The sequence below is a fragment of the Canis lupus genome, chromosome 21 (genome assembly GCF_048164855.1).
Source record: "Canis lupus baileyi chromosome 21, mCanLup2.hap1, whole genome shotgun sequence".
NCBI classification, from domain to species: domain Eukaryota; kingdom Metazoa; phylum Chordata; class Mammalia; order Carnivora; family Canidae; genus Canis; species Canis lupus.
The window spans coordinates 55,061,598-55,084,158 of NC_132858.1; the positions used below are offsets into that span (position 1 = coordinate 55,061,598).

The 22,561-nt window shown below is 49.9% G+C and overlaps 1 protein-coding gene across 1 annotated transcript in view; it reads right to left on the reverse strand.

The window, feature by feature from the left end:
* Window positions 1-5,491: 5,491 nt before the first annotated feature.
* The window catches only part of VWC2 (von Willebrand factor C domain containing 2), a 94,513-nt gene continuing 77,443 nt past the window's right edge, over window positions 5,492-22,561 (reverse strand). The window contains exon 3 of the mRNA XM_072791772.1: window positions 5,492-5,995. Coding sequence (XP_072647873.1) covers window positions 5,844-5,995 — 152 coding nt within the window. The 3' untranslated portion in view covers window positions 5,492-5,843. The remainder of the gene's footprint in view (window positions 5,996-22,561) is intronic.

Here is a 22,561-nt window from a genome sequence, read left to right on the forward strand (position 1 = left end):
GAAAACAGTTCTGCCTAAAACTTAAGTTCCAGGAATTTTTAAAATAGAAAATCAATCAGGGGCCCCTGGGTGGCTCAGTCGGCTAAGCATCTGCCTTTGGCTCAGATCATGATCCCAGGGTCCTGGAGTTGAGCCCCGCATCAGGCTCCCTGCTCAGCGGGGAGTCTGTTTCTCCCTCTCCCTCTGACCTTCCCCCCCCCCCACCCCACTGCTCGTGCTCACACTTGAGTGCTCTCTCTCTCAGATGAATAAATAAAAAATCTTTAGGGCAGCCCAGGTGGCACAGCGGTTTAGTGCCACCTGCAGCCCAGGGTGTGATCCCGGAGACCCTGGATTGAGTCCCACATCAGGCTCTCTGTATGATGGCTGCTTCTCCCTCTGCCTGTGTCTCTGCCTCTCTCTCTCTCTCTCTGTCTCTATGAATAAATGAATAAAATATTTTTTAAAAAAATAAATAAATAATCTTTAAAAGAAGGAAAATCATTAAATATTACTTTTAAGTAAGAGTGAGAAATGTTTGTTTCCTGAAAATTGATTTGAAACTAAGGAGGCAATATTTTCAATTGCTTTAACTCATCAGAATGTGTCAATGATGTACTAAAGTGACTTCAGGTATATCTTTTGATTATTGTTGGTAATTCTGTACCCATGTAACATGTAAGTCATAGGGTTCACATACTACTCTGAACTCACAGGAAGGAGTTGAACAGTACCGATCTCTTGGACCATCAAATGCCCGTGTGCCAAGCATTTAGAGTGCATTTTCACTTAAATCTTCCTAATATTATTGACATGTTGAGCGAGCATGCCTTGCATGAATGTCGGTGTGACTTAAGTCTTCAACAGGATTTATTCCCTTAAAAATTAGTTGTTTGGCACCCAAAATAATAAGATACCTAGGAATAAACCCAGCCAAACAGGTGAAAGACCTAGACTCTGAAAACTGTAAAACAGTAATGTAAGAAATTGAAGATGACACAAAGAAATGGAGAGACATCCCATGCTCATGGATTGGAAGAACAAATATTGTTACAATGTCTATATTTCCCAAAGCAATCTCCACATTTAATGCAATTCCTATCAAAATACCAACAACATTTTTCACAGAACAAACAATCCTAAAATTTGTATAGATCCACAAAAGACCCCAAATAGCCAAAGCAATCTTGAAAACAGAAAGCAAATTTGGAGGCATCACAATTCCAGGCTTCAAGTTATATTACAAAGCTGTGGTGATCAGAACACTGTGGTACAGTAATGAGCACTGAGTGTTATATGTAACTGATGAATCACTAAATCCTACCCCTAAAACTAATAAAAACAAAGAAACAAATTAAGAAAAAACCTCTGTGGTACTAGTACAGACATGGACATGTAGATCAATACAATAGAATATAAAATCCAGAAATAAGCCCACAACTAAATGCCAATTAGTCTTTGTCAAAACAGGAAAGAATATCCAATAGAAAAAACACCATCTCTTCAACACATGTGTTGGGAAAACTGGACAGCAACATGCAAAAGAATGAAACTGGACCACTTTCTTATGCCATATACAAAAATAAATTCAAAATGGATTAAAGACCTAAATGAGAGACCTTGAAAACATAAAATTCTTAGAAAAGAACAGAGGAACTTTTTCAACATCAGCCATAGCAATTTTTCTTTCTAGAGATGACTCTTGAGGCAAGGGAAACAATAAAAAATGAACTACTGGGACTACTACATCCAAATAGTAGCATTATCTACAATAGCCAAATTATGGAGGCAGCCCATCACCTGATGGGTGGATAAAGAGGATGCGGTATGTGTGTGTGTGTATATATATATATATATATACACACACACACACATATATATATATACGTGTATATATATGGAACATATATATATATGGTTGGAAAATATATATTCCTCACCCTTAAAAAAGTGAAATCCTGCCTTTCCTGCCATTTACAACAACATAAGTGGATCTAGAGAGTAAAATGTTAAGCAAAACAACTCAGAGAAAAACAAATACCATAGGATTTTAGTCATGTGTGGAGTTTAAGAAAACAAATGAGCAAAAGGGAAAAAGAGAGAGGCAAAGCAAGGGACAGACTCTTTGCTCTAGAGAACACACTGCTGGTCACCAGAGGGGAGGTGGGCAGGGGTGGGGATGGAGGAGTGCACCTGTTGTCATGAGCACCAGGTGATGCATAGAATTGTTAAATCACTGTATTGTACACCTGAAACAAAATAATACCGTAGTTAACTAATTGGAAGTAAAATAAAAATGTAAAAAAAATAATAAAAATAAAAATTAGGTGTACAAAAAAAACACCACGTGCTCTGCAAACCTCTTGAGTGAACGTCGGCATCTGGTGGAACATAGACAAGCACCACCTCCCAACACTTTTCCAATGGCCTCTGGAAATGTGTGTTTCTGCAGAAATGACCCAATTACCTTATTCGACACCCATCGAGTGACTATGTTATGTGTGCAGATGAAAGTCTGCATACACACTGGACTGTGAAGGTCTAAGACAGGAAGTTTATATTCTGAAAGTTGAAACTAGGTAAGTAAATACGGCAAAGACCAAAGCTGTAAACTCCACTTGTTTAACCGTCACTAAGGACCTCGATGTAAGAAATTATTTCCACCATCAGAAATTTCGCACCAAAAGCGATTTGTTTCCTGACTTGCATCAAAAAGGGCTGGTGGGGTTTGGTCCCGGTCAGGTTGCCGTCCCCTGACATGGAGATTTGCAAGTCACCCGAGAAAGCATGCGACAGCGACAGCAGTGACAGCGGAAGGCCAACAGTCCCCGGAGCTTGGGCTGCTCTTCAGAACAGCTGCTGGCCTCACACGCGGACAGCAGAGGACTCTGGGTTAATATACTGACTACGACTCAACACGCCTTTAACATAAGGGCGTTGGATGACCTTCCAGGGACCAAATGTTCCACGGCCTGAAATAAGGAGATTTTAGGATAAATAAGAGAGCAAACAGACAAAGCGGGTGATGAGAAGTATGATGTGGTCTCTAAATCGTTAAACCGTGCGAGCGTCAAATACCAAATGGGTGGCACGGCGGAGGCGCCGCGGGACAGTCCTTGGGCCCCCAGGGCTGAGAGGCAGGGGCTGGTTCAGGGCGTGGTGAGGCCCAGGCCCGATGGCAGTGGGAGGCTGCGGGGAACCCTGAAGATGCCAGGCCGCCCGCGGGGAGCTCGGCCCAGCTCGGGGGCACAGACGCCCTGTGTCCGGGAGGTAAGCCTGGCGGACTGGAAGCTGCGGGGCAGGGGGGTGAGCCAGGGGGCCCCGGAGGTGGGACGTGGCATGGCTCGGAGGCCTTCACCCCACGGGTGAGCGGCGGTCTCTGCAGGAGAGCACGCACCTGCCCCGCACAGCCTGCAGCACCAAACAGCCGGCGGGCGGGCGGCCTGCAACATCAGGTCAGGTTACACGGGCCAACGATGTGGCCGGCCTCCTCGCACGGATGGGGGGCACCTGGTGACCCTTCCTGAATTGCTTACGTAACCTCCACCCTCAGTGTGGGGCTCGAGCTCGTGACCCCGAGATCAAGAGTCGTGTGCTCCACCGACAGCCAGCCAGGTGCCCTCACCGCTCCCTATTGCGTTGCAGAAAAGCATCTGATTTTTAAAGACTTAATAGTAACAGTAGGCTTGATCTCTTGCCTGTTAAGGCAAATATAATAAACTGTTAATATTTGTTAGGTTCAGCTTGTGTCTATAATTCTGTTTTCCGTAAGTTCAAAAATAATAGAGGTGAGCTCTCAAGTTTTGGCTAAGCTGGTGTGGACCATCTCCCGTGCGCCGTCCAACGGCGTCTCAGAGATACGTGCTCACACGCTGTGAGACCTACAGCATCGTATGTTTAAGAAACGCTTCTCCGTCCCCCCAACACAATCGTTATGTGCATGCAATGTCTAAAAAATCCAATTTCAGACAATTCAGGTGTTTTCTATCTTGATGTTTGATTTTAAGCAGTGAGATGTGTTTAGTGCATCCACTAGTTGAAAGGCGCATGACACCAGGTGTCCTGTTAGGACAGCTAATGACCCACCTCCCGCCCCGGGGGAAGGAGAGCCCACTGTTGGCAAAACCATCACTTGCATAACCTGGTCTCAAAAAAAAAAATAAAATAAAATCTACCTTGGGATAATAGAGTGACGATGGCCGACATCGAGGAGCCTTTACTGCCAAATGTTCAGTTTTCCAAAGCTACTTGCTAATCCTTCCCCTGAGGATTTTCTCAAAACTCTAGGCGCATGGAGCCCGTTTGGCCCAACGTGTTCTTGATAAACAAGATGCACACAGACTGTGAGCATGTGGAAAGTTCTGGAAGCTTCCGCTAATGCCGGCTGTCCATGTATTAAGGTACACAGTGGTTCACGTTTTCAATAACGACAACTATATCCATTTTTCTTGATTAGTTGACCTTTAATGAGTGAACGATTTCAGTGTTTCCGTATTCCTTGCTCTTCTCAGGACAGCTTTCCAGCCTCTTTGCTGACGGACTGACCTGCTGCCCCAAGGCACTCTCAGTTCTTACTCATGTTAGGCCAAAGGCCCATGAAGGCGAGAAACCATGCTCTATCCCCCCCCTTTTTTTGATCATCCAATGGTTGCTACTTAATAGGTGCTCAATTCAAAATTTTGAAGTAAATAAAAATATGGCAGAAAAACCTATAAGGAGTCAAATAGCGATTATAATCATGTCTCCCCGCACACCTGTCAAGACCAGCGCCCTTCCTCATCAGTGTGCCAGGTGTCAACGAGGTTGCTAAAGGCAGAAATATTCTCTAGGACACGGGGACCAGAGATCAGGATATTTGCAGTGGCTTTTTTAATTCCCTGTCCAAGCGAAGAGAAAGAAAATCCATGTGGGATCACAGGTAAGCAACCGAAGGAGCAGCGCACAGGGGCTCCCTCTGTCCCCTCTCTGCTCCCCGAGTGTGGCTCACGCGGGGAGGCCCTTCAGATGTTACCCGGTCTCTTCCGGAGGGTGGCTGGTCCTTCCAGCAAGAAGCCTGAGTCCGCTGCGTGGATGGCGGGGGCCCTGCACCCAGCCGGGCCCACCCGCTGCAGCTTCTGGAGCCACGGTGCCTACGTCATCATCCCCTGCTGCGAGGCCCACGGGGGGCTTAGGAGAGAAAGAAGTGTGCATGGGCGGGGGGTACACGTCTGGGTCGCTCTGGGGCCCTGAACACCACATATCTCTGTCCCCGCATCTCCCAGCACCTGGGAGCGGGGACGGTAAAGGCAGGGGGTCGTCACTGGGAAGGCAAGCTACTGACGTGCTGGGTCTCTAAGGACAGACACGAGGCCTGTCTCTGTGATGGAACGGGACGGGGCCGGATCTCAGGGTCCCGTGCCTCGTGGTGCATCGACAGGCGGGCGTCGGCCCCGCAAGAGAAGCAGCGTCGGCAGCCGCCACCGAGCTCGCGGACAGAACCCGAACTGGAGGCGACAGGCAGGTACACAGTGAGGACGGTTGACAACACGGCATTTTTAATCTGTATCTATAGAAAACACGTATATAAGCTCTCTAATGGAGGGATTATAGAAATACATTGAATATATAATAGTGCTCCTCGGTGTACTTACTGTGAAAATAGCACATTTATTTAGAGAGGGGGCTCATGCCCCGAGTTCTCGTGGACGTTTTGAAATGTACCCATTTCTTTCTCTCGGGGGAGCAAGGATCGCAGAAGCGCCGCCCACCTTCCACGTTCCTCATCCGAAGTCTCCTCCCATTGAAGGATGCTCCCCAGGGTCCTCTGGAAGGTTCCCATCCGTAAAAGGTTCTAGAAAAACGTCTGTTTTTTTATGGTCCCGTTTCTACATCTGCCGGCACTCGTGCCTCGTACACATGGCCTGCCTCTCGATCCTCCACGTCCCCTCCTCGTAAGTACAGTGACATATGGTACATTCATCAGTCTTGACCTCTCTTCCGGCCGGGATGACCGCGGTTTCTGCAAAGCAGTTTGGGCCTGAAACACACAAAAACCGTCTAGGTCAGGAGCGTGCAGGTGCACCTCGCGCGTTGCCCGGGTAGTTTGTCCACGGTCTCAGGAATGATGCTGCGAAGGGCTCAGCCTAGAAGGAAATACTCCCACTTTTGGCCCCGAAATGAAACTGGTGTGGTTTAGGTTTGTTATGGCAACACTGCCACTTCCACCCGCTGTTCCATTTGTGGGCCTGAGACAGGAGTCGAACCTGCAGTCTTTTGATTTAATGAATTCTAAGCAATCGTAGGGGAAAAATGAATTAACTGGGGCTTTCAAAGAACCGGGTTTATTCTTCATGGCAGCTTTGCAAGGGGCAGTGCACACGGGCCAGCTGCTCGGGGCAATGGTGGGCGCCGTGTAGCTTCCACACCTGCCAGAGTGGGCTGTGGGGCGCTGGCAACACTGGCTGCCTGTCCCCCTCCCCCCTGGGCGGGTTCGGGGCCTCGGCCCAGGGGCTGCTGCCGCTGCCACCGGCTTCGCGGTGACCAGGCCTCTGCACCCCCCGACCGCTCCGCCGTGCGCTTCCCAGCCCCCTGCATCTTCCTTCGTGGAAGGTCAAGGATGCGGAGACGTGGTTTCCAAGACACCAGTCGAACAGAAGCTACTGTGTTGTGGTTCGCACACCCGGTTGGGATGACAGGTGTGGGGTCTGTGTAGGGCCTCCAGCCCGAGCCTGAGCGCTGAGGCAGATCCCCACCCCCCTCCCCCTCTTCACTTCTAGGTCCTCGATAATACGCTCCCACTACCCCGAGCCGGGCTGGGAGGGACGCCATCCTAAGGGCACGAGAAACATTCGTCTACACAGTTGTTAAGAATAAGCGAATCCAAACAAGCTCCAGGAGCAAGACTGGCTCCGACGCTTCTAGGCAGAGGAGTCCCAAGCACAGGAACTCACGGTTTCGCGGCTACAGTTTTCACATTAGCCCAGTGGTCAAGCACAGCAGCTCCTCGATGCCACCGCGTGGTCCCCGCGCCCCGACACACAGGGCCCCTGCTCCCGCGGGGACTCTGCTTGCTTCTCGCCCCCAGCCCTTCCCACAGGGCTCCTCCCGGGACTTACTTTACCTCCGTTGGAGACCTCTAGCAGTTAACAATCATCCATCTGGGAGTGGATCCAAATTGCAGCTCCAACCCTCTCTCTCTCTGGAGCAGGGTCCCGTGTGTCCCGCCCGCTGATACCTCAGACGCCCGGGGTGCGGTCAGGTCCCTCCCCTCCTCCGGCTTTGCCATATTTTAAATACAGACCCTTGCCCACCCAGACGGCCGGTGTGAGGCCCTCTAGCCTGGCACATGCCTGCACAACCCACTCGGGGCTGCTTCCCGACGTCCTCAGCCCAGGACGGCTTCCTCAGCTCCATGAGGTCACGGCCCAACAGCGCCACGACAGCCGTTCTGGGTGGGACCCACTTTGTCTACACTTGGCCCACTCGGCGCATGAGACACCTGTGATTTTGACAGTCCACTCTAGCTCTCTGCAGTGTGCTTCTTTCTGTTTGTCTCTTTTATGGAGTTTAATCCAAGGATGCAATCTCCTTCTAATTGGCCCTAATATCTCTCAGTATGCCTTGCACATTAAAGACACGCCCTAATTGCACTTGCAGGTCCCCTCTCCTGAAACATCTAGATTCAAAATCGGATGGCACTGCTTAACAGTTATGTGACCCTGGACTAAGTAATTTCATTGTTTTGGGCTTTAACAGCCTCCTTTAGAGAAGGGCAGGGGACCCCGAATGGACACTTTTCCAAGGAAGACATCCAGGTGGCCAGAGCAGACACAGGCCAAGATCCTCAACATGACTCGCCGTCAGGGAAATGGAAACCAAAACCACCACGAGATACCACCTCGCAGTTGTCAGAGTGGCTAAAATCAAAAGACAAGAAATAACAAGCACTGGCAACGATGTAGAGGGAGGCGCCCCTGTGCACGGCTGGTGGCAGTGTAAACTGCTGCGACCACTGTGGACACTGCATGGGGGTTCCTCGGAAAATGAAATATGGAAATACCATCCAATGGTATACCCAGAGGCTCCACTACTGGGTATTTACCCAAAAGACAAACCCACTAATTGGAAGCTCTGTGCACCCCGGGCGTTGCAGCGTGGTGGACAACCGCCGCGCCAGAGCAGCAGCCTGAAGGCCCACTGATAGGCGAACGGGCGAAGAAGGCGTGGAATCTACGCGCACTGGACTGCTACCCCGCCGCTGGGAAGAATGCATCTTGCCACGTGCAACCACATGGATGGACCTGGAGAGTATGGTGCGGAGTGAAACAAGTCATTCGGAGGAAGACAAGTACCACACGGTCATAGTTTTTCGTGTGGATGCCCAACTGCTCGACACCGTTGGTTGAAAAGATGATCTTTTCTTCATTGCACTGTGTTCACCTCATTGTCGAAGATCAGGTCGCTCTACGTATTTGGGTGTATTGGGGGGGGGGCTCAATTCTGTTTATTGATTTATCTATCAATGCTTTTGCCAATACTGCACTGTCATTTCACGTGGGTTGTTGAACTTGTGGGCACGGAATTGTCCCTAGAATTCCTCTGTTATCTATCTAACATCTGTAGGATCTGGAGTGATGCCCCCTATTTCTGAGATTAGTAAATTGTGTCCTCTCTCTTTTTTCCTCAGTGAGCCTGGTAGAGACTTCTCAACTTTACTGAGTTTTCCAAAGAACCAACTCAGTTTCTTTGACTTTATCTCTGAATTTCACATTTTCTTTTCTTTTTATTTTTTTTCACATTTTCAATGTAATTGATTTCTGCTAAAATTTTTACTTTTTTTTTTCTTTCCTTCTGCTTCCTTTGGATTTAATTTGCTTGTCTCTTTTTCAGTTCCTTAGGTGGGAGTTTGGACTGATTTCATTACTTTGTTATTTTCCAATATACACATTCAGTGCCTCCTTATGTATCCCTCTCCAAGCACCACTTTTGCTGCATCCCACAAATTCTGATCAGTTGTGTTTTCACTTTAATGAAGTTCAAATGTTTTAAAACTTCTCTTGAGATGTCTTTTTTTGATCGATGTGTTTTTAGAAGGCTGTTGTGTATCTCCAAGTATCTGTGGATTTTCCAGTTACCCTTCTGTTATTGATTCCTGGTTTAATTCCACTGGGGTCTGAGAGTAGACACTATATGATTTCTATTCTTCTAGATGTATCACAGCGTGTTTATGGCCCAGATCACACTCCATCTTGGTAAACGTTCCATGTGAACTTGAGAAGGATGTGCATTGTGCCATTGTTGGATAAAGTAGTCAATAGGTATCAATTATATGCAGTTGATTGATGGTACTGAGTTCAACTATGTCCTTACTGATTTCCTGCCTGCTGGATCTGTCCTTTTCCAATAGGAGATGTTGACGTCTCCAACTGTAGTAGTGAATTCATGTATTCCTTCCATCATTTTCTGCCTCATGTATCCTGACACTATTGTTGGTGAGTACACATGGCGGATCGTTATGTCTTCTTGGAGAGGTGACCCGTTTATCATGAGTAATCACCTCCTTTATCTTGGATACTTTCTTTGCTTTGATCTACGCTGAAATTAATACAGCTACTCCTGCTTTCTTTTTATTAGTGTTAGAATGATATATTTTTCTCCACCCACTTACTATATATATATATATATATATATATATATATATATATATATATGTATGTATGTATTTTATATTTAAGGTGGGTTCTCATAGTACAGAGCTGGGTCTTTTTTATAAGATTGTATTTACTTATTCATGAGAGACACAAAGAGAGAGGCAGAGGGAGAAGCAGGCTCCCTATGAGAAGCCCTATGCAGGACCCGATCCCAGGACCCCAGGATCATGACCTGAGCCAAAGGCAGATGCTCACCCACTGAGACACCCAGGTGCCCCCACATAGGTGGGTCTTAAGTTCTGAACTACTCTACTTCTATCTCTTAGGTCATTAACATTTAAAGTGAATATTGAGGGGCACCCGGGTGGCTCAGTCAGGTGCCCAACTCTTGGTTTTGGCTCAGATCACGATCTCAGGGTGGTGAGACTGAGCCCCACGTCAGGCTTCGTGCTCAGTGGGGAGTCTGCTTGTAGATTCTCTCTCTCTCTGCCCCTCACTCCACTTATGCACACACATGCATGCTTTCTCTAAAATAAAGCTTTAAACAAATAAAGTGATTACTGATATAACTGGATTTGTATCTACCATATTTGTTACTCTTTTCTATTTGTTGCCTTTATTTTTTGTTCCTATTTTTGTATTTTTCTTTCTGCCTTTTCTGGATTTAACTTAGCATTTTATATGATTACATTTTCTCTTCTTTTTAAGCATATGTTGCACTTTTTTTTAACTAATCCAAGCCCACTTGCAAATAACACTTGTGCTTCAAGAGTAGTGTGAATAATGACAAATAACAAATAATCCCAATTCCTCCCTCCCAGCCATTGCATCCATATTAGTATTCATTTCACTTATTCATAAGCATAAATATAGGCATCTATCCTGTTTTATTCCTGTTGGTAGTAGTTTGCATCTTCTCCCCCCTAAAATCCGGTTTTGCTAGAAGTTTATAAATTTCGTGGATCTTTCCAAAGAACTAGCTTTTCTTTCATTGATATTTCTCTAGTGATTTTCTGTTTTCAATTTTATTGATTTTTTGTTCCCATCTTTACTATTTTCTTCTTGTTACTACTCTAGTTTCTTGAAGTGATGACTTAACTGATGTAAGAATTTTCTTCTTTCTTAATGTCAGCATTCAGTTCCATAAATTTCCCTCCTGGAACTGCTTTAGCTGTTGTCTCAAGGGTGTGGATGGGTTGTATCTTCCTTTTCATGACACATTTAGTTTTACAGATTTGTAACTCCAGAGCTACTAAGAATCTTGAGGGGGAAAAAAAACAACTCCTGCTTCTGCTAACTTGGCTTATTGGAGCTCGATTTGCCAACATATAGTATAATATCCCGTGGATCTCAGCCACAAGCAATGCCAGGAGGCAAGAAGACGTGGTACTGATGAAGGCAAACCTATGCCGGTGCCTGGAGGCGTATCTCCTTCTCTTCCATCAAAGACTGAACACCGAGGCACAGCCCGGAGCACGAGAACATCAGGGCCCTGGAGCAGGGGTCCTCGCGGTGTCGGAGCCCCGTGGGGCCAGCACTGGCTCAAGGCGGCCCACTTTATTCGGGGCACTAGACGACTGGCATTCTTTCCTTGGGAACCATGATGTTAAAAAATAATTCCCAACGATGCACAACTCGGTATCAGTTCCCGGTCTTGAAACAGCGACGTTTGTCTCCCCTGTTGCAAATCACGTTCCCAACCCACAAATCTGTCTCTTCTGAACATGAAATCCCCCCACTGGTATTTACAGAGGAAGCCACGAATGCATTTCAATTTCCTTGACATGCACCTGGCGTATGTTAGATTCGCAGGGCACTGGTTTCAAAAAAAGACGGGAAATACTGTTTCCCTAATGTGCAGTCTCATCTCCTGCCGCGCTAAACAAAATCACCAAGTGCGTGCTCACGTATGTGTGAGCACACGTGTCCATGTGCACATCCACGTTCTTCCGGGAAGGATCTAGTACAGAGGCATTTCTTAACCAGAAAGCAGCAAAAAGGACAATTAAAATGGGGAAAAATTTTAAATGGCAGTAAATTACGTACCAAAAGGAAATAGACTCGGTTTCTGCAAAAGGAACCGTTTTCTCCAAAAGAACACTACTCTGAAGTGAGTGTCCTTCCCTGGGAGCGGCTCCGGGAGTGTGTGGGGAGGACATGGTGTCCCACACCGTTCACGCTTCCTTTCAGAGCGCGTCCTTCCCAGATTCCCGGAACGGAGGCGCTAACTCCCAGGTCCTCCTACTCCGGTCCCTCCAGTCCATAAATTCTGATTCATCGTACACCCCCAGCCTGCGCCGAAATCCAAGAAACAAAACAGTCCCTCGTTTTTAAGTGAGACATTCTCAGAAAACACTTTAGTAAATCCTATGCAGAAATGCAAGAAGTATTTTCTGAAGTTTTGAAATATGGTGAAAGGTCTGCTGTTTCAAAAAAAAAAAAAAAAAAAAAAGCCCCCACCATCAGCAAAGTCGGGGCAAGCTCCATTCAAGGCTGCAGTGGAATTTCCGTCTGCAGACCCCAGAGGTGAGGCGGGGCCCACCCGGCCCGAGAGCCTTGCAGGAAGGGCTTGACACCCCCTCTCCGGACTCTCTCCCCCCTCCCCGAGCACGGGGGCCTTGGCGCACAAGCAGCTGCTAACATCCCGACGCGCGTTTCTAATCCACGGAGCAGTGTTTGAAACATGAGGCCATAGCAGAAGGGCAGAGAGGGGGACAGACCCCCCCGCCGCACCTGCAGAGCACACAGGGGACCCTGGGGGCAGCCCAGGCCACGCTCCCACCCCCACCCCACGGCCCACGGGCACACTGCTCACCTTGACACTGGGTGGCAACCACGGGGGCAATCTGTACTGAGCTTGGCTCCAGAACTATAGGTCCTGTCATCAGTCCACGCAGACCAGGAGAAGACGGCAGGCCTCGGCCGCTGGCTGTGGGTCTGGGGCTCCGTTAAAAGTAACGAACGCATAAGGAGCCGTTGGGGACTGTCGTGTCGCCTGCCACCCGCCTGTGGAGCCTGGGGGGAGGCCGCTGCCTGTGATGGGCCCGCCCGGCGCGCACCTGCTACCTGGGCAGCCGGCGCTTCTCTGGACACTGCTGACGTCAACTTTTCATCATCCAGAAAAACACACAAATACTCGGTCGCAGCGCTGGGTGAGTGTTCCTGAGCCGACACACCGGTGAGGACGCACACAAGCCCAGGGGCGGGGCGCTGCCTGAGGACTCCTGGGGCCCTGGGTCCATGCACCGCGACCCCCAGGGTTGCCCGTGTCCGCACCTGGTGGGAGGAGAACCATCGGCCCCGGATCCTGTGCAGCGGGCCTCCTCCTCGGAGCGCCGTCCAGGATCTGTCCCTCTGCCCCCACATCTTTGGCTCATTCCTGTTCCGTTTCAGGAACATTCTCCACCTTATTTATCCTACTACTGACAGGTGTCTAGCCTCTGAACTTCTGTCCCCGGCAGACGGCTGGAGTGGGACCAGGGCAGCCGTTCTCAGAGTAAAGGCCGCTGTCTACATGCTTAGGTGTGAGTCCAGGGTGCGCTCCGGCCCCAGGAGTGGGGTGCTCGGCTCATGCGGTGTGCGGCCCTGTGGCCCTGCTGCAAACCCAGACACACACATTGCCCCACAGCGGGGGTGCCAGTTCGGACCCTCAGGGTCAGTACGTGGTGATTGCAGTTCATGCGGGTCCTGCACAACACCTGACACTGTTAGTCTGCATTATATTTTATCAGATCGGCTGCATGTGTCATAATACTGGGTTGTAGTTTTATTTTCCATTATTTTTTAAGTTTTTTTTTTAAATTTTTATCTATTTATGATAGTCACACAGAGAGAGAGAGAGAGGCAGAAACACAGGCAGAGGGAGAAGCAGGCTCCATGCACCAGGAGCCCGACGTGGGATTCGATCCCGGGTCTTCAGGATCACGCCCTGGGCCAAAGGCAGGCGCCAAACCGCTGCGCCACCCAGGGATCCCTATTTTTTTTTTTTTTAAATTTAAGGGGAGGAGGAGGAGAGAGAGCACAAGATGGGGAGGGGGAGAGGGAGAGACAGAGACAGAGACAGAGAAATCTCAAACAGGCTCCAGCTCAGCACGAAGCCCGATATGGGGCTCGATCTCATGAACCTGAGGCCATGACCTAAGCTGAGATCAAGAGCCAGATGCCTAGGGTTGCCTGGGGGCTCAGGGGTTGAGCATCTGACCCCGGGGTCCTGGGATCGAGTCCTGCATCAGGCTCCCTACATGGAGCCTCCTTCTCCCTCCTTCTGTGTCTCTGCCTCTCTCTCTCTCTGCCTCTCATGAATAAATAAATAGACAGATAGATAGATAGATCGATAAATTAGTATAAAAAACTTAAAAAAAAAAAAAAAAGATCCAGCTGCCTAAGCAACTGAGCCACCCAGGCACGCCTGGTTTTAATTTGCATTTCCTTGATCACTCAGGATTTCGGTGTTGACATTCAGAACGCGCCATGCAGGTCATATGCATTTATTTCCTACCTCATTGTCCAGAGTTTCTTGTTTATTTGTAAGAACTCTTCACATACCGTGGATCGGTCCTGCCTGTGTTGGATACATGGTTGTGAATAAAGTATCCAATTATAATTACAGAATTATTGTCTCTACTTTTAGTTCTCTTATTTTTCATTTTTTTACCTACTTTAAGGTCACGCCATTGGGCACATATATATTTAGATGACTGACGTGTGACCGTTATATCAATCCTTTTACCATTGGTCTCCCCTGATGCTTCTTGCCTTAGGATCTAAAATCTCTGACATCATGTAGGGCCAACTGCTCCCACCGGTTACGTTACGGGGTCCGTCTTTGCCTGTGTTCACATCCAATATATATATATTTTAAACCTAGAGTTAAAGCGTCTCTTGAAAGCAGCATCTAGAGTCTAAAAAGTGCTGCGTGGAAATCTGTATCTTTTAATGACACTTGACGTCTACTGGATGCAAAGCTGCGTACCTTTGGGCTTAGATCTGTGCTCCTGGATTTACTTTCTGTTCGTCCTGTTTGTTCCTCTTGCTTTCTCTCCCTTCGTGGTCTTCTTGTGGATGAATCCAGCGCTTTCCCTCCTTTAGCTCCGCTGTCTTAGCTTGTTACCTGCCTGCCGCCCGGGAGCCGGGCCGCCCCTGATTCAGGGCTGGGCAGCAGGTGCTCCCTGCCCTGCTTCTGCTGTGCTTCCGGGGGCTGCACACCTGGCCTGGTTCCCGAAGGGTGATCGTGCCCCCAAGTCCTGGGAGCCCACCGCCCGCCCGTCGAGCCCTGCTCCTGGCTCCTGGCTCCTGGTTCCTGGCGCAGTGTCCAGCTTCCTGGCCGCCGCGGCCCCGGGCTCCACTTCCTGAGACCCCTCACCCTCTGCCCTGGGCTCCGCTCCCTGAACCCCCCCACCCCCTGCCCTGGGCTCCGCTCCCTGAACACCCCCCCCCAACTCCCTGCCCTGGGCTCCGCTCCCTAAGCCCCACCCCCCACCCCCCAACCCCGCCCTGGGCTCTGCTCCCTGAACACACACACACACACCCTGGGCTCCGGCTGGTGGGGGAACACCTACCCCAGCTCTGGGGACACGTCGACGCCCAGAGAAGCAACGGCAGGTGCGCCCCCTGTTCCCACAGCACCTGCTCTCTGCTGCCTCCAAACCAGTTTCTTTGCTTGTTTTTGTTTGGAATATGCGTGTCTGCTCTCTCCAGCCCAAGATGGGGGGGGAAGGGGGGGCTTCCTCATAGGCCCTCACTTCCGGCCACCAACAGTGGAACATGGACTTAACATTTTGTTCTCAAAGCACATCGGACTCACAGCTGCCAGGTGAGAGGGGCAGACCCCACGTAGCCCTGTGCGGTGGGCTGTGCGCCTGTGGTGACGGTAGGACGTCCCCCCAGGGAGGCCGGGAGGCAGCGATGCTCGCGGAGCTGGTCTGAGTCTTCTCTGCGTGCTCCTGTCTGAACGGACTGTCTACATCCCTGGGTTTATTTTTAATTTAATTAACTTATTTATTTGAGAGAAGGAGACAGAGAACAGAGTGAGGGGCAGAGGGAGACACAGACGCCCCGCTGAGCAGGGAGCCCGACGCGGAACTCGATCCCAGGACCCTGAGCCACCAGGCGCCCCACGTCCCCAGTTTTATTTTATTTTATTCTTTAAAGATTTATTTATTTATTTATTTATTTATTTATTTATTTATTTATTTATGATAGACACAGAGAGAGAGAGAGAGGCAGAGACACAGGAGGAGGGAGAAGCAGGCCCCATGCTGGGAGCCCAATGCGGGACTCCAGGATCGTGCCCTGGGCCAAAGGCAGGCGCCAAACTGCTAAGCCACCCAGGGATCCCCCTTGTCCCCGGTTTTTTTTTTTTTTAATTTTTAATTTTTATTTTATTTTATTTTATTTATTTATGATAGTCACACAGAGAGAGAGAGAGAGGCAGCGACACAGGCAGAGGGAGAAGCAGGCTCCATGCACCGGGAGCCCGACGTGGGATTCGAGCCCGGGTCTCCAGGATCCCGCCCTGGGCCAAAGGCAGGCACCAAACCGCTGCGCCACCCAGGGATCCCGTCCCCAGTTTTAAGCAAGCTCTTTCATCTCCCTGCTCTCTGGTCATTAGCAAGTCAAGTACAATTTTGCGTGTCTCTACCCACTTATGTGAAGACATAATGTTACCATTTGTAATTCATGTAAAAATACGACTTTCGGGTCTGCAGCAAATGCGCCTGCCCTACGATGACGAGGACGGTAATCCCCGCCCCCGCGTGTGGCTCTGGGTGGCGAAGGCCTCGCTCTGCTTTAGCTCCGTGTCTCCTCTGTTGGCTCCCGCGGCAGAGGCGCCGCTGTCGACCGAAGGCAGCAGAGTTGGGGCTTAGAATGTTCGGCTTCCAAACCGTCAGACCTGGAAACCTCGTGTCCGACTCCCTCCCCCCAAGACGGGAGAACAGAGGCCTAGAAACACCGAGAGCGCGGCGGTGAGGGCACACGGGACGCCTCAGGTCCGCACAACGTGCATCTGTCTCTCGGACTTTCTGGATGCCGTCCGCCGCCGTGCCAGGTGGCCACCCTGTTCCCAGATCCCAGGTGTGAGTGACGGTGACACACAGGGACAGGACACGTGCGCGCCGTTGCCGAGGACCAGGGAAGGCTTCTCGAATCCGAGTGGGAGATTGGAAACAATGTTCATTAAGACCGCGTTCCTTCCAGCACGGCTCTCCCTCCCACAGCGTGTGGGTCACCTGGAAGCCACGTGTGGGTCCCCAGGTTCAGCTCCGAGGGGACAAGGTCCCCAGGGGTTGCTCATGCATCCTGACTTCAGACCAGGCCAGTGCCCTGCAGCCGCCTGCCTGATGGCCCTGGGTCTGCCCCCAGGACGGCCTCCTGCCCCTGGCCACCCTCCGTGTGTCACGCACACCTTCGCTCTGTCCCCACACGGGAGGACCCCTCACGTACAATGGAGCAGCGATGCGTGCAAGGCCTGGGCATGTCCTCAAAGTCACCTCCAAAATGGAGCCGAGGTGGCATCCTGCCTGAAAAGCCACGGGCAAGTGGCCCCTGGGCCGTGGTCCCCCTCGGTGCCATGGATTCACCTAAGACGCACGGAGCCCAACATGTGTAACGAGGACGGGGTGACGCGTGTGGCCCCCGTGAGGGCTGGGCCCACGGAGCCCATGTTCCCACCGGGTGGCTTCCCGGCCCAGCCCCCAGGTGCTGAGCACCCTCTGCGCCCCGAGGCCGGGCCGGGGCCGCAGCTGCACTGGGACGGTCCCGCCACGGCAGGGCTCCCAGGCCCCGCACCTGCAGCGACCCCTCCCCTGAGCGCAGTGGGGCTTGCGGGCTCCCCTAACGTGGCCCGGCAAGCTGGGGGTAAATCGCAGTGCTAGGAAATCAGAAGGAAAAACCCAAATCGTTGTATTCCCGATGGAAGAGCGTGTAGCAGCACCACAGCCTTCCAGCCCCATGTGACCGCGACGCCGTCGCCTGAGAACTGAACTCCGGAGGCACAGCTGCCGGGCCGACCACATAGGTAAACCCACGTTATCGTGGGCAGGTAAGGAGAAGCAAGGCCAGGCTTGCCCCTAGGTTCTGGGGACCAGGACTGCAAGCAGGAGAAAGAAAACAACCAAAAAAGGCAGTTGGGGATCCCTGGGTGGCGCAGTGGTTTAGCACCTGCCTTTGGCCCAGGGCGCGATCCTGGAGACCCGGGATCGAATCCCACGTCAGGCTCCCGGTGCATGGAGCCTGCTTCTCCCTCTGCCTATGTCTCTGCCTCTCTCTCTCTCTGTGACTATCATAAAAAAAAAAAAAAAAGAATCAAATATTTCTAAAAAAAAAAAAAAAAAAAAAAAAAAGGCAGTTGGTGGGATCCCTGGGTGGCGCAGCGGTTTGGCGCCTGCCTTTGGCCCAGGGCGCGATCCTGGAGACCCGGGATCGAATCCCACATCGGGCTCCCGGTGCATGGAGCCTGCTTCTCCCTCTGCCTGTGTCTCTGCCTCTCTCTCTCCGTGTGACTATCATGAATAAATAAATTTAAAAAAAGAAAAAAAATTAAAGGCAGTTGGTGACGTGATGGTGTTGACGACCGGCGTTGGAATAGCAACAAGGGAAAAAACTGCTTAAAGAAGCAGGAAAGGGATGCGGGCAGTCGTCCCACGGAGTCCAACCCGGAGCTGCCAGCGGGAGCTGGGCTGAGCCACGCACGAGACCCCGCGGTTCGGTTCCGGCAACGCACACGTGCACACACCACGTGCCACAAAGAGCGAGGGGCGGGGGTCGTTCTGCGTTATGGAAAAATAAAACATATGCTATCCACAACAGGAAAACCATGGAGAATCAGATACAAAAGGAACACGATGTCAATCCCACCTAAAACCACGTCAAGGAAGCCCCTCCCGAAGGCCCAGAGGCAATGTGCAGCCTTCGGGCTCCAGCAGGCAAGGGGGCCGCGCAGTGCCACGCAGAGCCTGCAGAACACTCCAGAAATGAATGAGGCCAAACTCCAGCAGGAGCCCATGTAAGATACGTTTTAAAAACACCGAGAAGATACAAGCAAACAGAACAGGCTAACAGCAAAGTACAAAAAAGAAGCAAACCAAAAAACAAAACAAAATCTCAAAAAACCCCAAAAAGGAGCCATAAAATATGAAGTGGAAAGGTCTCATCGGAAGAGATCTCCGTGTCTGCTACAGGCTCAATGTCTGCAATTAAGAGCAACGTAGAGAAACCAAAAGGAGCCAACGAAGACGTGGCCGGCAAGGAGCACAAACACAAATCACCGACGAGAAATCCTAAATAGAAAGATTAATTTTAAACAACGCATTCCTACCAAAAAAAAAAAAAAGAAAAGAAAAGAAAAATAGCTTGTCATATGACATATAAAGAAATGAATAGGGAAACTGTAATAAAAATGAAATCTAAAAAAAATGAAATCTAAAATATGATGAAGAAATTGTAGGCTTCATGCGTACCCGTGAAATACCCGAAGGAAAATGCCTCTGGACCCAACACCAGGAGGTCAGTCACATCCCTGTGAGTCGCGTCTGTAACCTGAGGCGTTTTAGCGGCGCGTTTGGGGCCCCAGGAGACTCTGCAAGCGCCGCGGCGACCAAGGGCGCCTCCACCCAGGAACAGGGCTTTCACTCCGGGTGAGCCGCGCGGGTCAGTGCCCTGGGTGCGCCCCGGTGGGTGCACCCGGCTCCCCGCATCCTGAGCGCGCAACCCCCCCCAACCTCTCCCCGCCCGCTCCGCACCCACCACGCCTTTGTGAATTCATGTCACAAGTTCAACTCCGAGGGGCAGCCTGGGTGGCTCAGCGGTTAAGCACCTGCCTTGGGCCCAGGGCGTGACCCCGGGGTCCCGGGATCGAGTCCCATCGGGCTCCCCACATGGAGCCTGCTGCTCCCTCTGCCTGGGTCTCTGCCTCTCTCTCTCTCTCTCTCTCTCTCTCTCTCTCTCTGTGTTTCTCTCATGAATAAATAAAATCTTTAAAAAAAAAAAAAACCGGTTCAACTCCAGCTCCCCCACTTCCTCCCCCCCGGCAGTGGCCTCGGGGGACGGACGCATCTTGGCCCCTCGTTCCCTCCTCAGCCGCACCCCCTCATGTACTCACCCTGCAATGCTGGGGGCCGCCGCCACTCCCCCCCCCCAGCCCAGGGCCCCCGCTGGCCCCGCTCCTGTCGCCCTGATGGTGGGCAGAGACCCACAGCCAGCCATCGGCCGCCCCCTCCCCGGGCTCTGGGTGCCGCACCCACGCTGTGGGGCCCAGGCAGGTGCACAGCCCCATCCTCCCTAGGAATGAGCATCTGTCCTCCACCTTCACTGCTGACGGCTCCCAGGGAACCCGCCAGGGCGCGCAGTCCGTCCTGCATCAGCAGGAAAAGAGGAGACCAGTCGCGATTTGCATTAGCTTCCCCTCGCTCTCATTTTCGGGATGTTTGATTGAATAGTTGAAAGTGAGCGGAGGGGATGCCTGGGTGGCTCAGAAGTTGAGCACCTGCCTTTGGCCCCGGGTGTGATCCCACAGTCCCAGGATCGGGTCCCACATGGGGCTCCCTGCATGGAGCCTGCTTCTCCCTCTGCCTGTGTCTCTGCCTCTCTGTGTCTCTCATGAATAAATAAATAAAATCTTAAAAAAAAAAAGGGAGCGGAAACGCATCCTTTTGGCCCCCAACTCTGCGACCGTGGTACCAGCCTCGTGTCGTCTCAGACGTCGTAGACCTTCCAGGCCAAGTGAGAACAGGTGTTCAGCCTTAAAAGCCTATCCTGGCCTTTCACTCTTAGAGGGAGCTTGGGTCCAGACACCCCTTGTATTTAAAGACGTTTTTAGAACGAAGCCTACGTTCTTCCTGAGTGACTGCCCCCTAGCATGTGCTTTGCTGATATTTAAGTGACCGTCCTATGCATCCCAGTGAGTGGGGGTTTCTGTTTTCTGTAGCCTCTTACAGAGCTATTTCTTTGAATTTGGTTGTGGAAGAAATACCCTGATTTCATGAAATGTGTTGAGAAACTACGTCTCCTTTCACAAGCTCATGACCTGAGCCGAAACTCACTGAGCCACCGAGCGCCCCTCCAACTAGAGACGTATTATTTGCTTCTTGAAAGCTTGTGAAGTCACCAGGAAAACCCTCCTGAAACTAAATTATTTAACAACCATTTCAATTTCTTACAAGCTTTTAAGACCGTTCCAATTTTCTGCTTCTCCTTCTGAAGCATTTTTAGCAAACCCGGAAATACTTCACGTCTGTGAGACTTCGAAACTTTATTAATTAAATAATCAATTATGTGCTAAGCGTCACACGTGTACAATGGCTTCTTCAATATTGTGAACTCAGCCCCACAGCTGTTATATCCTCTTCAGGTCTCCTAATTTTACAAAGTAATGCTTCTCATCTTTTCCTTTACTTGCCTTGTTAGAGGTTGTACTCTCATCGGTTTGGTCAAAGAAGTCACTTTCTGGGTCTGTTTCTGGGCTTGTCTCGGATTCTCTGTCTCGGAGGACAGACGAGGGCAGAGAAACCCCGGGTGACAGCAGCGGGGGACGGGCGGGAGGACAGGTGCCTCCCTCCCAGGCCCGATGACGGGCGTGACTCAGCTCCAGGGAGGACAAGGGGCAGGGGAATTCAGATGAGAAAAGTGCATAATTACTGCTTGAAAATTGCCTTAATCCCCTTTCAGGAATTAGAACAGAGAATCGACCTCATTTGCGTAGGTTCTTCTTGGGCTTCTCGAATGCAACATTGCTCACATGTGGCTCCAGGACAGTTCCGCGGTCACCTCTTCACCTGAAATCGGGGGCGGGGAAGCCACGCGCTTGCCAGCCCTGCAGGACAACATCTGTCTGTCTGTCGCTTTTTTCCCCTCCTCCCCATCTCCTTTCCTTCCCAGCGACACTGTTGTATCCAACCATTCCAGTGGGAGAGAATAAAAGAGAACACAGAAGTGAAGGCAGTGGGGGCTTATTGATACGAGAAAGTGTTTTCCTCGTTTGCTTTTTATTGTTATGACATATGTGCGAACGTTTAAGATGAGGTCGGGCGGGGTGGGGGGAGGCTTTGCAGAACGGAGAGGGAGATCCAGGAACCTCTGCTCCTACTTCTATTGCAAATATCAGACAAGCTCTTGGTAGGGAAGAGAGTGTCACTCCCTTCGTTCTGTTCTCTGATAAATTAACAAAAGAACAGAATGTGTATTAATGATATCTCTAGTCTGTTTTGATGGCATGTGTAAATCTATTCTTAAATATTTATACACAATCATTTTCTGTGTTAAATAATTTTTAAAACAGAAAAAAAATCTGCGTGCAACAGTTAAGCAAGCAGATGGCACTTGGATGCTTATGGAGAAACTGTGTTCATTTGCTCTCAGGCATGTAAAATGGTATCAAAATATAATTTATTTTCAGGACAAGTTTAAACAAGGAATAGCAAAACTTTACTCAACTAATTACTTGACTATACCAAATAACAAACATTTTTATCTTAATGTCTGTTTATTTCTTTTTTTTGTTCATTTATTTTTAAAAAAGATTCTTTGTATTTATTTAAAGATATATATATCTAAATCATGTATATGTAATATATACATAATATATTAAGTTACATAATATATACATATATATATTATGTAACTTAATCTTCCACAAAAGTGCCAAGAGCACACAATGGGGAAGGACCATCTCTTCAATAAATGATGTCAGCAGAACTGGATTTCCACATGCAAATGGTAAAAATTGGACCCCTGCCTTACACCAGACATAAAAACCAACTCAAACTGGATCAAAGGCTTAAACATAAGACCTGAAACCGTAAAACTCCTAGAAGGAAACTGAGAGAAAAAGCTCCTTGACATGGGTCTTGGTGATGATTTCTTGGAGGTGATGCCAAAAGCACACGGGGAAGAAAAAAAAATAAAGCAAAAATAAATAAACCAGGGGGACTGTATCAAGTTAAAAAGCTTCTACACAG